At 42.7% G+C, this 14,760-nt stretch overlaps 1 protein-coding gene across 1 annotated transcript; it reads right to left on the reverse strand.

The window, feature by feature from the left end:
• Positions 1-636: 636 nt before the first annotated feature.
• LOC121449925 (zinc finger and SCAN domain-containing protein 5B-like) lies at positions 637-1,286 on the reverse strand. The gene is given in 2 exon segments (XM_041654586.1): positions 637-776; positions 779-1,286. Coding segments are annotated over 2 exon segments (648 nt in total).
• Between the last annotated feature and the right edge of the window lie 13,474 nt (positions 1,287-14,760).

Raw genomic sequence — 14,760 nt, forward strand, 5'->3', positions numbered from 1 at the left:
ATGGTTATGACTGCCTCCAGATATAAACATTTTCTTCTATGATTTTGTTACTCATATCTCCTTTGCCTATAGCATGAAATTCTTCTTGCGTGCCCACAATTTCTAGATTTATTCTTTCCCTCATGTACCAAAGCTTTCCAGGCTCCATTCCCATCTTCTCTTAAGTTTTTTTTTTTTTGGTTTTTTTTTTTTTTGTCTTTTGCTAAGTAATTTATTGGAAAAAGCCACATTTTACAGTGTTATCAGGGACAAATGTCACTCCCATTTTTGCCGTTCAATATTGACAATACATAATCAACCAGTAACAATGTGTGTATAAAAGCCTGCCAAGGAGCGGCATCTCAACACTCTCAGCAGAGGTATGGGTGGGGTCACAAGTTCGTGGTCAATCTGGGTTACATAGGTAAGTGGGTCTCTTTAGTTTCAACCTAGCCTGGTCTACATGGTGAGTTCCGGGACAGCCAGAGATACAGAGAGTCTCAAACAAACACCAGTTGGGGGCCATAGTGAAACCCATTTGTCCTCAGACCTTCAGGAGATGAGACAATCCTACCTGTTTCCATGGTACAGGAAGCACGGAACAGAGGTAACCTAGCAACTGTCTCTCTAGGAAAAGACCTCAAGCCCGAAATAGAATCACAACGGCACCTCCTCTCTCGAGGGGATTTTCATGTGCCCCATCAGCGTCCCCTTCTGTCGAAAGGCCGTGTTGCACTCCATGCACTTGTAGGGTCTTACGTTGCTGTGGATGTCCATATGGACCTTGAGGTTGCCCTGTGGTTGAAGCGTTTTCCACAGCTCTCACACACGTACGACGTCTCCTTCGTGTGGATCCTGATGTGATCCAGCAGGGAGGACTCATGGGTAAACACCTTGTTGCAGATGCTACACCCGTAAGGCTTTTCGCCCATGTGGATGCGCTGGTGAACTCTGAGGTCTGAGGACTGCAGAAATCCCTTTTCACACAAGTGGCACCGAAAGGGTCGGTCTCCTGTGTGGGACCTCTGGTGGAGGATAAACTGAGACTTGTAACGAAAAATCTTGTTCCATTGATGGCACCCAAAAGGAGCCCGGCCAGCGAGGTGAAGTACCGACTCTTCAGGCCTTAGGATAGCGACCACTAACTGCCCATCTTCTGTATTGCCCACACAGGAGGCCCTTCCTTGGGGAGTGGGCAACCTGTCTGCCCTGGAGCTGCTAAGCCTCTGAAGACCCGTATTTACAGCTGTATCCCTGTTTGCTAGAATACGGGTGACCGGTGTGGCTGCATCCATCGTGACCGGCATGGCCGCATCCATGTTTGTCTCCCTGGAGCATCACTGAGGCAGCTTCTGCTTGGAGAGAATCAGGATCCTGCGTCGGCTGAGGGTCCTGAGGTAAAAACAGGTCATCCCAGTCCTGTACCAAGTCACTCTCCTGGTTCCACTCAGGTCTCAGGTAGTCTGGCTCTCTGCTGCCAGTTGCCGTCTCCAGAAAAACTTCCTCTTCCTGGCTGATGCACGACTCAGTCCTTGGCAGGTTCTGTGATCCCGGACTAGCCTCGTCACCGCTGAGACTATCATCCGACAATACCACCATGTTCTCACCCCAGTCATCCGCCTTGACTTTGGCCATTTCCAAACCGGAACCACGTAGGAAGGACATCTGTCCTTGGGAGATGACAGACTGATTGGTGGACGGCTTTTCAGTCTCCAGCAGGTTCTGCAACTCTGGGCGAGCCTGGCCTCTGTTGGGGGGCTCCTCGCTCTCTGATGGGTGCTCTGGTGACCATCTCACATCACCCTATCCATTCTTCGTGTCTGCAGCATTCTCAGCACCGGGATGCCTAAGCAGGTACATTTGTCCTTGGCAGTGGATTATGGACCATTGGCGCGGTTTCCCGCCGCTCCTCAGTAGTTTCTCCAGTTCTTTGCAGCTCTTCACTCCCTTCTCTATCGCTATGGCCTGCAGCTCTGGCCCCACAGAGATCATAAACTTCTCCAGCACTAGCTGGTCCAGGATCTCCTACTTGCTATGCAGGTCCAGTCTCAACCCCATAAAGCATAGCTCAGACATCCTCTTCAGATCCTGGATGGGATCGGACACCTCTGAGGGACTAAAATCTCTGAATTTTAGGTGCCAATACATGGAGTTGTAGTCTCGTTTTTCTGCGTTTGTTTCCTAGGATACTAGTGATGGCGTCTCTTCTGATTGGAGGCTGCCTGGTGGTATGCTTGCAGCCATGTCTGTGATTCCTGTCTAAACAGACCTACTCCTTCAGCCACAGCGAATAAGCTCAGTGTTGGTTCCGAAGCCCCTGGTGTTGTCTTTGCTTCCACAGCCTCGATTTTTGCAAGATCTCTCTGCAAAGTGCCTCCTTCTCTTAAGTTTTGCTGACCTGGATAGTATGATCCAATTTCTCCGCATTGCCTCTAAGCTTTGACATCTAGCCCTTCACCCTATCTGTCCACCTGTTGAGACTTTTCACTGATATGACTGACTTTTCATTTCAAACATTATGTCAGTTTCCTTCTTCAGTGACTTTGACAGAGTTCTGTTTCCTTAATGTGCAATGGATTCTTTATGTCAGTTTCTTGTTCTCTTCGAATACATTCGTGTCTTATAAGTCAATATCATTACAGAGCATTATGACAGGATTGATTATATTTGGAGAAAACAAAACACTCTTTTGAGGGCTGTGTTTTCATGATTTTCTTTGTGTTGGGATTTTGCATGTGAAGTTAGTAGCATCTGAAATGTTTATTAGTTAGGTCCCTTTCTTTCTTCCTAGTTGTTTCCTTCCTTTCTACCTTCCTTCCTATCTTCTTTCCTTCCTTGTCACCTTTCCATGGAGGTATCTGCAATGTTTAAGAGAGGGCAATGTCACACACACACACACTGACCTATCTTGGGGACTTGAGATAAAGGAATAGTGACAATCATGGAGCCTCAGTTTGCCTTCAATAGCCTCTTGTGAAAGGAGACCAAAGAAGGCAGCTGTAGAAGGCAGTAGGGCCAGAGACCAACAAGTTGAAGGGTGCAGTTAGCAGGAGGCCCAGCTCAGGCAGGGAAGTACATGGGGAATGGTGCTTCCAACCCTCTGTAGCTAGAAAAACATTTCATCAACTGAAAAAATTCCTTGAGTTTGAGAGCCAGAGGCCAGATTATGGACTGACATCTGGAGCTATGTATATGTCATTTGAGAATGCTATAGAGCTTAGGAACTCTGAAGTTCCAGGGGTGTGATTTATACACACTAAGTAACATCCCTTCAACAGGGTGACTAATACTTAGGAGGCCTTGTAAGTAGAATGGCAGGTCCTCCAACATGACCAGTCTCGGAGCTGGGTTTGCTTTCCACACTCCCAGTGTACTGGAATATACTTCCTAGCTAACCCCAGTTCACCAGGAATTAGCTGTCTCAGGAGGAAGGGAGCTTGCCCTGCTCACAGACTGTAAGGCTACAACTAGCCACCAGGGGCCGCTGCTATTCAAGAAAGCAAATTACTAAGGTAAGGTCATTGTAGGCTAAGAGAAGGGGTTGGGTGGAGGATGAGGGGTGGGGATATCGGGTATAGGAGAACAACTGAAAAGGATCAAAAGGCTTTGCTGTCCCTCCCCAACCATGTACTGGGCTTGTAGAATCAGACTTTCAAGGACCCAGAATGGAGTTGCTCAAACACCTCAACTTCTTTATTCTTTGGCCCTTAAGATTGTAATTTTTTAAAATACTTTTAGAAATATACTTATTTTATTACTAATTAGAAACTTGACTTTATCTTAGTTTAAAAATCATGCTTTTAAAAAGTATCTTATTTTTTTTGTGTATGGGTGTTTCGCCTGCATGAATGTCTGCCCACCACATGTGTACCAGGTTTGTACAGAGGTTAGAAGTGGGTACTGGATTCCTTGGAATTGGAGTTTCATCATGTGGGTGCTGGGAATCAAATTCAGGTCCTGTACAAGAGCACAAATGCTCTTAATCACTGAGCTGTCTCTCCAGACTAAAGAAATACTCATATGTTACTTTTATTCCTTTTATAAAGATTTTTAATCTAGATTTATTTTTTATTTTTTTATAATTGGGAAATCTGTTGGGTTTTTTGTTTCTCTTTTACTGATTTATAATGTTTTGATTTCTTTTATTCTTCTTCATTATGTTCTTCCCAACTCTCTTTGCTTTTATTTATTTAACATAGCTTTCTATGCTTCTGTTGTCCCTGCATCCTTCATTTCAATGAGTTACGATTTCGCGGATTACCCTGAATATTTGAAGTGGCACAGCACATTCTGTAATAGTTTTTCCATTTTCAGGCTTGTGCTCATGTTCATAGCTGTAATGAATCTTGCAAGACTTTGTTTGTTTGTTATTTTGTTTTTCAAAATAGGGTCCCTCTGTATAGTCTTGGCTCTCTTGAAGCTCACTTTGTACACCAAGATGGTCTCAAACTTACAGGGATTCATCTGCCTCTGCCTCTGAGTGTGAGAATTAAAGGCATGCACCACCACTGCCCAGCTCTTGCACTGGTGAAGGATTTCTTCTCTTTGTCTGTTGCTTGCATTGGTTAATGAATAAAAAACTGGCTTGGACTTTTGATAGGGCAGAACTTAGGTAGATGGGAATAATAGAACTTAACGCTGGGAGGAAGAAGAGCAGAGTCACAGAGAAGCCATGGATCCTCCACCAGAGATGGATGCCAGTTAGAATCTCCAGAAAGCCACTGCCATATGACGATACACAGATTAATGTAGATAGGTTAAACTAATATGAAAGAGTTATCCAATAAGAAGCTAAAGCTAATGGCCAAACAGTATTTTAATTAATACAGTTTCTGTGTGGTTATTTTTTGTGTAAGCTAGCCAGGCGACTGAGACAAACAAGGCACCTGGTCCTTGTTACATTGCATGACTCTTGATGCTTCTCCTGTTATGCCTGTTCAGGGAACTGAGTTTTTAGAGTAGTTGTTCTGTAAAAATATTCCCAAATGGAAGCAGAAGACAAATATAAACTAGTAAATGTGTGGATTGCAACTCAAACACACAATAACTTCGAATAAGCAAGGGAGCTGGATTTTTCCAGAGAAATCAAAACTATTTAACTGCTAAATTCCAAGACTCTGGAATAGATCCCAAGAACAAACATAGGATCAAGTTGTTGACCTGAATGGCTTTTGTCCACTTTGCCTCTTTCCTCCTAAGAGCCCGGAAGAGGGTCCAGGATGGGCACTAGGAAACAGAGAACCTCTACAGCTCAAGTGCAGCCCCGGGAGGGGTGGGAAACTAGAGCGACGTTTCAGTAGGACTGTTGCCTGAACTGGACATTGTGCCTCAGTATCAGAGCCGTCAGAAGGACCTGTAGGACTTCAAAAATAATAACAGTAGCCAGTATTATTGCAGAAAGAGCCCAACTATCCAAGGTTTCTAACTTACAGATTCTCCATGAATTACTGCTCGTACCCTTAGGGAAGTTAGCAAGATTTGAATGTTGGTTACATCGAGCCTTTTTTTTTTTATTGCGAAAAGAAGAAAAAAAAACATAAACAAAAAACAAGTTTCCACCTCCTCCCAGCCTCCCATTTCCCTTCCCCTTCTCCCACCCTTCTCCCCCTCCCCCCACTCCTCTACCCCTCCTCCCACCCTTCTCTCACTCCCCCCACTCCTCTCCCCCTCCCTCTCCAGTCCACAGAGCAGTCCGGGTTCCCTGCGCTGTGGTAAGTCCTAGGTCCTCCCCCCTCCGTCCATATCTAGGAAGGTGAACATCCAAACTGGCTAGGCTCCCACAAAGCCAGCACATTAAGTAGGATCAAAACCCCCTGCCATTGTCCTTGGTGTCTCATCAGCCCTCATTGTTCGCCATGTTCAGAGAGTCCGGTTTTATCCCATGCTTTTTCGGTCACAGTCCAGTTGGCCTTGGTGAGCTCCCCGTAGATCAGCTCCACTGTCTCAGTGGGTGGATGCACGCCTCGTGGTCCCGAATTCTTTGCTCATGTTCTCCCTACTTCTGCTCCTCATTGGGACCTTGGGAGCTCAGTCCAGTGCTCCTGTGTGGGTCTCTGTCTCTATCCATCACCAGATGAAGATTCTATGATGATATGCAAGATATTCTTCAGTATTGCTCTATGATTGGGTCATTTCAGGTTCCCAATCCTCAGCTGCCCAAGGAACTAACTGGGAACCTCATCTTGGGCACTAGGGAGCCCCTCTAGGGTCAAGTCTCTTGCCCACCCTAAAGTGGCTCCCTTAACTAAGAATTGTGGTTCCGTGCTCCCTCATCCACCTTTCCTTTATCCCAATTCTCCTGTTTCCCAGGTCCCCCCTCCTTCCCTTCTACCTTTTCTCTCCCCATCTCCCCTTACCCCCATCCCACCCCACCCCCAAGATCCCATTTTCTCCCCGGAAATTTTGTCTACTTCCCGTAGCCAAGAGGACAACTATATGTTTTCCTTGGGTTCACCTTCTTACTTAGCTTCTTTAGGTTCACCTATTGTAGACTCCGTGGTCCTTATTTATGGCTAGAAACCAATTATGAGTGAGTACATCCCATATTCATCTTTTTGGGTCTGGGACACCTCACTCAGGATAGTGTTTTCTATTTCCATCCATTTGCATGCAAAATTCGAGAAGTCATTGTTTTTTACCGCAGCGTAGTACTCTAGCGTGTATATATTCCATACTTTCTTCATCCAGTCTTCCAGTGAAGGGCATCTAGGTTGTTTCCAGGTTCTGGCTATTACAAATAATACTGCTATGAACATAGTTGAACAAATGCTTTTGTCATTTGATAGAGCATCTCTTGGGTATATTCCCAAGAGTGGTATTGCTGGGTCCAGGGGTAAGTTGATCCCGAATTTCCTGAGAAACCGAAACACTGATTTCCAAAGTGGTTGCACAAGATTGCATTCCCACCAGCAATGGATGAGGGTACCTGTTCCTCCACAGCCTCTCCAGCAAAGGTTATCCTTGGTGTTTTTGACTTTAGCCATTCTGACAGGTGTAAGATGATATCTCAAAGTTGTTTTGATTTGCATTTCCCTGATTGCTAAGGAAGTTGAGCACGACCTTAAGTGTCTTTTGGCCATTTGAACTTCTTCTGTTGAGAATTCTCTGTTCAGTTCAGTGCCCCATTTTTTAATTGGGATAATTAGCATTTTAAAGTCTAGTTTCTTGAGTTCTCTATATATTTTGGAGATCAGACCTTTGTCTGTTGCGGGGTTGGTGAAGATCTTCTCCCAGTCAGTAGGTTGCCTTTGTGTCTTAGTGACCATGTCCTTTGCTTTACAGAAGCTTCTCAGTTTAAGTAGGTCCCATTTATTCAATGTTGCCCTTAATGTCTGTGCTTCTGGGGTTATACATAGGAAGCGATCTCCTGTGCCCATCTGTTGTAGGGTATTTCCCACTTTCTCTTCTATCAGGTTCAGTGTGTTCGGGCTGATATTGAGGTCTATAATCCATTTGGACTTGAGTTTTGTGCACAGTGATAGATATGGGTCTATTTTCATTCTTCTACAGGTTGACATCCAGTTGTGCCAGCACCATTTGTTGAAGATGCTTTCTTTCTTCCATTGTATACTTTTAGCTCCTTTATCGAAAATGAGGTGTTCATAGGTTTGTGGGATAAAATCCGGGTCTTCTATACGATTCCATTGGTCAACTTCTCTGTTTTTATGCCAGTACCACACTGTTTTCATTACTGTAGCTCTGTAATAGAGTTTGAAGTCAGGGATGGTAATGCCTCCAGAAGATCCTTTATTGTATAGGATTGTTTTGGCTATCCTGGGTTTTTTGTTTTTCCATATAAAGTTGATTATTGTCTTCTCCAGATCTGTGAAGAATTTTGATGGGATCTTGATGGGGATTGCATTGAATCTATAAATTGCCTTTGGTAGAATTGCCATTTTTACTATGTTGATCCTCCCAATCCAAGAGCAAGGGAGGTCCATCCATTTTTTGGTATCCTCTTCAATTTCTTTCTTCAATGCCTTAAAGTTCTTGTCAAATAGATCTTTCACTTCCTTGGTTAGATTTACCCCAAGATATTTTATGCTGTTTGTGGCTATCATGAATGGTGAAGCTTGTCTGATTTCCCTCTCTGCTTCCATATCCTTTGTGTATAAGAGGGCGACTGATTTTTTGTAGTTGATCTTGTATCCTGACACATTACTAAAGCTGTTTATCAGCTGTATAAGTTCTTTGGTGGAGTTTTGGGGGTCGCTTATGTACACTATCATATCATCTGCAAATAACGAAAGTTTAACTTCTTCCTTTCCAATTCGAATCCCCTTGATCCCATTATGTTGTCTTACTGCTATTGCTAGAACTTCAAGCACTATATTGAAGAGGTATGGCGAGAGTGGACAGCCTTGCCATGTTCCTGAGTTAAGTGGGATGGCTTTGAGTTTCTCTCCGTTTAATTTGATGTTAGCTGTTGGCTTGCTCTATATAGCTTTTATTATATTTAGGTATGACCCTTGTATCCCTAATCTCTCCAAGACTTTTAACATAAATGGATGTTGAATTTTGTCAAATGCTTTTTCAGCATCTAATGAAATGATCATATGGTTTTTTTCTTTCAGTTTATTTATTTGCTGGATTACATTGATAGATTTTCGTATGTTGAACCAGCCCTGCATCTCAGGAATGAAGCCTACTTGATCATAATGGATAATTTTTTGGATGTGTTCTTGGATTCGATTTGCCAGTATTTTGTTGAGGATTTTTGCGTTGATATTCATGAGTGAGATTGGCCTGTAGTTCTCTTTCCTGGTTGAGTCTTTGAGTGGTTTTGGTATCAGAGTAATTGTGGCTTCATAAAAGGATTTTGGTAATGACCCTTCTGTTTCTATATTGTGGAATACATTAAGGAGTATAGGTATTAGGTCTTCTTGGAAGTTCTGGTAGAATTCTGCATTGAAACCATCTGGTCCTGGGCTTTTTTTTTGGTAGGGAGGTTTTTGATAACAGCTTCTAATTCTTCGCGACTTACAGGTCTGTTTAGATTGTTCACCTGGTCCTGGTTTAGTTTTGGTAAATGGTATTTATCTAAAAAAGCGTCCATTTCTTTTACATTTTCCAGTTTTGTGGCATACAGGCTTTTGTAGTAAGATCTAATGACTCTCTGAATTTCCTCTGTGTCTGTGGTTATGTCCCCCTTTTCATTTCTGATCTTATTAATTTGCGTGTTCTCTCTCTGTCGTTTGATTAGTTTGGATAGGGGTTTATCAATCTTGTTGATTTTCTCCAGGAACCAGCTTTTTGTTTCATTGATTCTTTGGATTGTTTTCTGTGTTTCTATTTTGTTGATTTCAGCCCTCAATTTGATTATTTCCAGTCTTCTACTCCTCCTAGGTGAGTCTGCTTCTTTTTTTTCTAGAGCTTTCAAGTGGGCTGTTAAGACTCCAATATGTGCTTTCTCTGTTTTCTTTAGGTGGGCACTTAGTGCTATGAACTTTCCTCTCAGGACTGCTTTCATAGTGTCCCATAAGTTCGAGTATGTTGTTTCTTTATTTTCATTGAATTCAAGGAAGACTTTAATTTCTTTCTTTATTTCTTCCTTAATCCAGGTATGGTTCAGTCGTTGACTGTTCAGTTTCCATGAGTTTGTAGGCTTTCTGGGGGTAGCATTGTTGTTGAATTCTAACTTTAATCCATGGTGATCTGATAAGACACAGGTGGTTACTAATATTTTTTTGTAACTGTGTAAGTTAGCTTTGTTACCGAGTATGTGGTCAATTTTCGAGAAGGTTCCATGAGCTGCAGAGAAGAAGGTATATTCTTTCCTCTTTGGGTGGAATAATCTATAGATGTCTGTTAAGTCCATTTGCTTCATTAACTCCATTAATTCTCTAATTTCTCTGTTAGGTTTCTGTCTGATTGACCTGTTCCTTGGTGAGAGAGGAGTGTTGAAGTCTCCTACTATTAGTGTGTGCGGTTTGATGGCTGCCTTGAATTTTAGTAATGTTTCTTTTACGTACGTGGGTGCTTTTATATTAGGGGCATAGATATTCAGGATTGAGACTTCTTACTGATGAATTGTTCCTGTTATGAGTATAAAATGTCCCTCTCCATCTCTTCTGATTGATTTAAGTTTGAAGTCAACTTTGTTAGAAATTAGTATGGCCACACCTGCTTGTTTCTTAGGTCCATTTGCTTGAAAAGCCTTTTCCCTGCCCTTTAGTCTGAGTAGGTGCCTGTCTTTGTAGTTGAGGTGTGTTTCTTGTAGACAGCAGAATGTTGGATCCTGTTTTCTTATCCAATCTTTTAGCCTGTGCCTTTTTATAGGTGAGTTGAGCCCATTGATATTAAGTGATATTAATGACCAGTGGTTGTTAACTCCGGTCACTTTTTTAGTAGTAGGGTTTGTGTGTTTTCCTTCTTTGATTTGTGCTGGTGAAGAGTCTCTAGATGTCTGAGTTATTGTGGTCATTGTTGGACTCCTTGGTTAGTGATTTTCCTTCTATTATTTTCTGTAAGGCTGGATTTGTGGCTACGTATTGTTTAAATTTGTTTTTATCCTGGAAAATTTTGTTTTTTCCATTTATAGTGAATGAAAGTTTGGCTGGATATAGTAGTCTGGGCTTGCATCCGTGGTCTCTTAGTTTTTGGAGAACATCTATCCAGGACCTTCTGGCTTTCATGGTTTCCATAGAGAAGTCAGGTGTAAGTCTGATAGGTTTACCTTTATAAGTAACTTGGCCTTTTTCCTTTGCGGCTCTTAATATTCTTTCTTTATTCTGTATATTTTGTGTTTTGATTATTATATGGCGAGGGGATGTTTTCTTTTGATCCAGCCTATTTGGTGTTCTGTATGCTTCTTGAACCTTCATAGGTACATCTGTCTTCAGGTTGGGAAAGTTTTCTTCTATAATTTTATTAAGTATGTTTTCTGTACCGTTGAGCTGCACTTCTCCTCCTTCTTCTACTCCAATTATTCTTAGGTTTGGTCTTTTTATTGTGTCCCATATTTCCTGAATGTTTTGTGATGAGAGTTTGTTGGACTTGCTGTTTTCTTTGATCAGAGTGTTTATTTTCTCTATGTTATCATCAGAATCTGAGATTCTTTCTTCTATCTCTTGTATTCTGCTGGTTATACTTGATTCTGTAGTCTCTATTCGTTTACCTAGATTTTCCATGTCTAGTCGGCCCTCTGTTTGTGTTTTCTTCTTTGCCTCCATTTCAGTTTTCAAGTCATGAACTGTTTCCATTATCTGCTTGATTGTTTTTCCTTGGTTTCCTAGGGTATCATTCACTGATTTACTCAATTGCTCGAACTTTCTATTATACTTCTCATCCATTTCTATAAGGGCGTTTTTTATATGCTGTTTAAGGGTGTCAATCACTTTCATGAAGTCAGTTTTTTCTACTTCTTCTTGATTAAGGTGTTCATGTCCTCCTGTTGTGGGGTCACTGGCTTCTGGTGGTTTCGTGTTGTTTTTCAGATTGTTGGGAGAATTCATGCATTGGCGTCTGCCCATCTCTTCCTCCCAATACTCCCCTTTGGATCTTCTTTTACAGGATCAGGTCTTCTTGCCCACTGATGTACCTTCCCAGTGATGTCACTCCCCAGAGATGTTTCTCCTCAATGATGTTTCACTCGGTGCCCAGATCGAAACTCAGCGCTGCTTGGTTAGCTCGCGAACAAAGGGCCCACCCTGCTTGCTGCGTGCAGGCTATGGGAACAAAGGAGCTACCGGCCACCCCTTTGTCCTCCCGGTTCGGGTTCGGTCCCAGCACCCTAGCAGGCTGAGCAGGGAGGTGCTATGCCCCAACGAAGGGAGGGAGGGAGGGAGACAGGGGGTGTGGGGATCTGGATGTAAGATGAATGGGATAGGAAGAGAGAGGCGGTTTGGGCAGTATAGCCCCTGTAGGATGGCCAGGAAGTGTGCTACATCGAGCCTTTTAATCTAATCGTTTTTATTCTTTCATCTATTCCACCCTAACTGAAGTTACCATTCCCTCCTCTCCAACCTCCCCGCTTTCTCCCCTTTCCCTCAGATCTATGTCCCGTCCTAGGCCTCCCAGGGATATTAATTAAAACCAGCATAATATGCTACATTAAGACCAGACACGCACCATCAGGTCAAAGCTGGATGAGGTAACCCAGTAGGAGAAGGGTCCCATATGTAGGCAAAAGAGTCAGCAACTGCCCCCATTCCCACTGTTCAGAGTTCCACAAGAACACCAATCTACTCAATTATAATGTATATTCAGGGATCCTAGGTGAGAGCCCTATAGGCTCCCTGATCTCTGTGAGCAGCATGAGTCCTTGTCAATTGTTTCTGTGGGCCATGTTCTCTGGTTGTCCCTGACCCCTCTGGTTCCTCTGATCCTTCCTCCCCCTTCACCACAATACCACATATTCTTATTCCTGATGGATGTTTCTAATTTGATGTGTGTATATGTGTGTGTGTGTGTGTGAGAGAGAGAGAGAGAGAGAGAGAGAGAGAGAGAGAGAGAGAGGAGAAGGAGGAGGAGGAGGAGGAGGAGGAAATGGCACAGCTCAAATATTTGAGAGAGAAGAGTGTTATGACATACAGCCAGAACCCAAGCTTTCTGGGACAACTATTCTTAATCACTCTTTTCTTTACCCAGTATTGAAATATTTGCCTGAATACAGGGAAGGCTGCAAGACAACACACCTAGCTGAGTATCAAAACTGCTATAATGAACCCAGGACCTCCCTCCTTCAGAATTCTCTCTGTAACTACTGACATGATAAGGCAGTGACCTAATAAGATATGTGAACAGCTAATGGTCACTACATAAAAAAAAATGAAGTCCCTAGAAGGACAGCCTTTCTCATGGGTGGTTTCTTCTTCCTCATTCTCAGGCCCATGCTGTGGTGATCATTCTATTATATCTTCACTATGGTTCCCTCCTGAAGTGATGGCCATCAGTCTGTGCTCAGCTGGGTGCCTTCAGTCTCTAGGGTACATTGAGTTCCTATCACTCTCCTTCTGAGTACCCAGGTTGGAAGAAAGATTTCTTTTTGTTGGCTGAGTCACCTCCTTGCTTCTCCTTTCCCCTACCTTGTTAAGTGTTTCATCTCCTCTTTATAGTTTTGGACTATGGCTTACCCTTTGGTTTTGTGGCTGTGAGGGTTGTAAGGGAAGAATGGGAAGGTGGAAATGATGTTAGAATATTATAATCTCAAAAATAAAGGAGATTATTGCTAAAATTAAAAAAAATCTCATTGAGATTAATCTTTCTGGCCCATGAGAAAATTTTAAAGAACATTTATGAATCTGAGCTTTTTTTAAACCATTCCATGAATTTACGATGCCTTCTGCTATGGCTCATTCTGTAAGTTTGTCCATACTTATTTTTGTTCCCTTATTTAAGAGTTTTATGATTTACCATATGATATTTCTTTGAACCACTGTAATGTAAGACTGCATAGTTTTTGTTGGTGTGACTTAGCCGTGGCATAATTGATACATATATCAAAACATCAATTATATTCCATTAATGCATATATTTTTAAAAGGCTTATTTTTAAACCATGTCTATTTGTGTGTGTCTCTGTGTTCGAATGTGTGTAAACTTCCAGTGCCCATCCAATTTAAGTCCTCTGCTAGAGCATCCTCTGCTTACAGCCACTAAGATGTCTCTAGCCTCTAATACATGTAATTTCCAATTTTCAGTGAAAGAAAAATTTAACAAGCCTATTCCTTAATTTTCCTATTTTTGTGACTTTTGTAGTTTAACATTGCTATTGATTTCTGGCTACATTTCACCTTGTTCATCGGAGCTACTCTGGTTAACCTACTATTTACAAAGTGGTTGAAGATTCTGTACCCTAACAAATAGCTTATCACAAAGAATGTTCCAGGCATGCCTCAGCAGGATGTGCACTCTCTGCTACTGAGCAGAACAGAATTGGACACAGTGCACCTTGTCTCTGTAAACTGGATCATGTCTTCATGAGTTCTAACATTTTTCCCAACATTACAGGGTTTATTAGATTTTTCCTCTCTCCCTTTCACACAAAGGCTTGCTAGCCACTGTCTCTTCACCTTCAGGTGTTTCTCATTGCTAAAATTGAACTAACCCCTCTCTCCCTTTTGAGTGTGTGTGTGTGTACATTTTTATATGTGCATTCAGGCCTGTGTGTGTGTGTGTGTGTGTGTGTGTGTGTGTGTGTGTGTGTGTACATGCTTGTAGAGCTCAGAGGACAACACTACTTGTCTTCTCCAGTCTCTCTCTACTTTGTTTTTGGAGACAGGACCTCTAATTTAACTAAGAATTCGTGATCTGATTGGACTGGGCTGCCTTCCCCTGCCTCCCAGCATTAGGGTGACAAGCATGTGCCACCAGGTCTGATTTCTGATGGGTGCTGAGGATCCAAACTCAGGTCCTTGTGATTGCTTGGCAAACACTTTTCCAATTGAACCATCTTTTCCCATTCCCCTTCTCTCTCCATCAGTCCCCCAGAAACAGTCTGCAGCATGTAGCATTGGAGTTTGCCACCAGGGAGGGCTTGCAAAGCAGTTCCCAAAGATGCCATCTCAATACCCTGATTCCTCCATTCCCTCCTGGATCTGCCTGATAATGACATCCTAAAAATAAGAAAAGAGGCACAGCTGGTGTATCCACTGACATCGAGACTGTGCATTGCTCAGCTGTCCACTCATCAGATTTATACTAGTGCCACTGGAGCACATGTTTCTAAAACTCTTTACTGGTTCTGATCCCAGGTTGGTAAGCAAACACTCGGCCTTTGGAAACTAACTCATGGCAGAAGATGTGGTCGTGTGCATCCCAAGGAAATCCTACAATGTGCAC

This window comes from Microtus oregoni, unplaced genomic scaffold, assembly GCF_018167655.1.
Source record: "Microtus oregoni isolate MIOR12 unplaced genomic scaffold, Mior012 000006F_ref0000085, whole genome shotgun sequence".
NCBI classification, from domain to species: Eukaryota; Metazoa; Chordata; class Mammalia; order Rodentia; family Cricetidae; genus Microtus; species Microtus oregoni.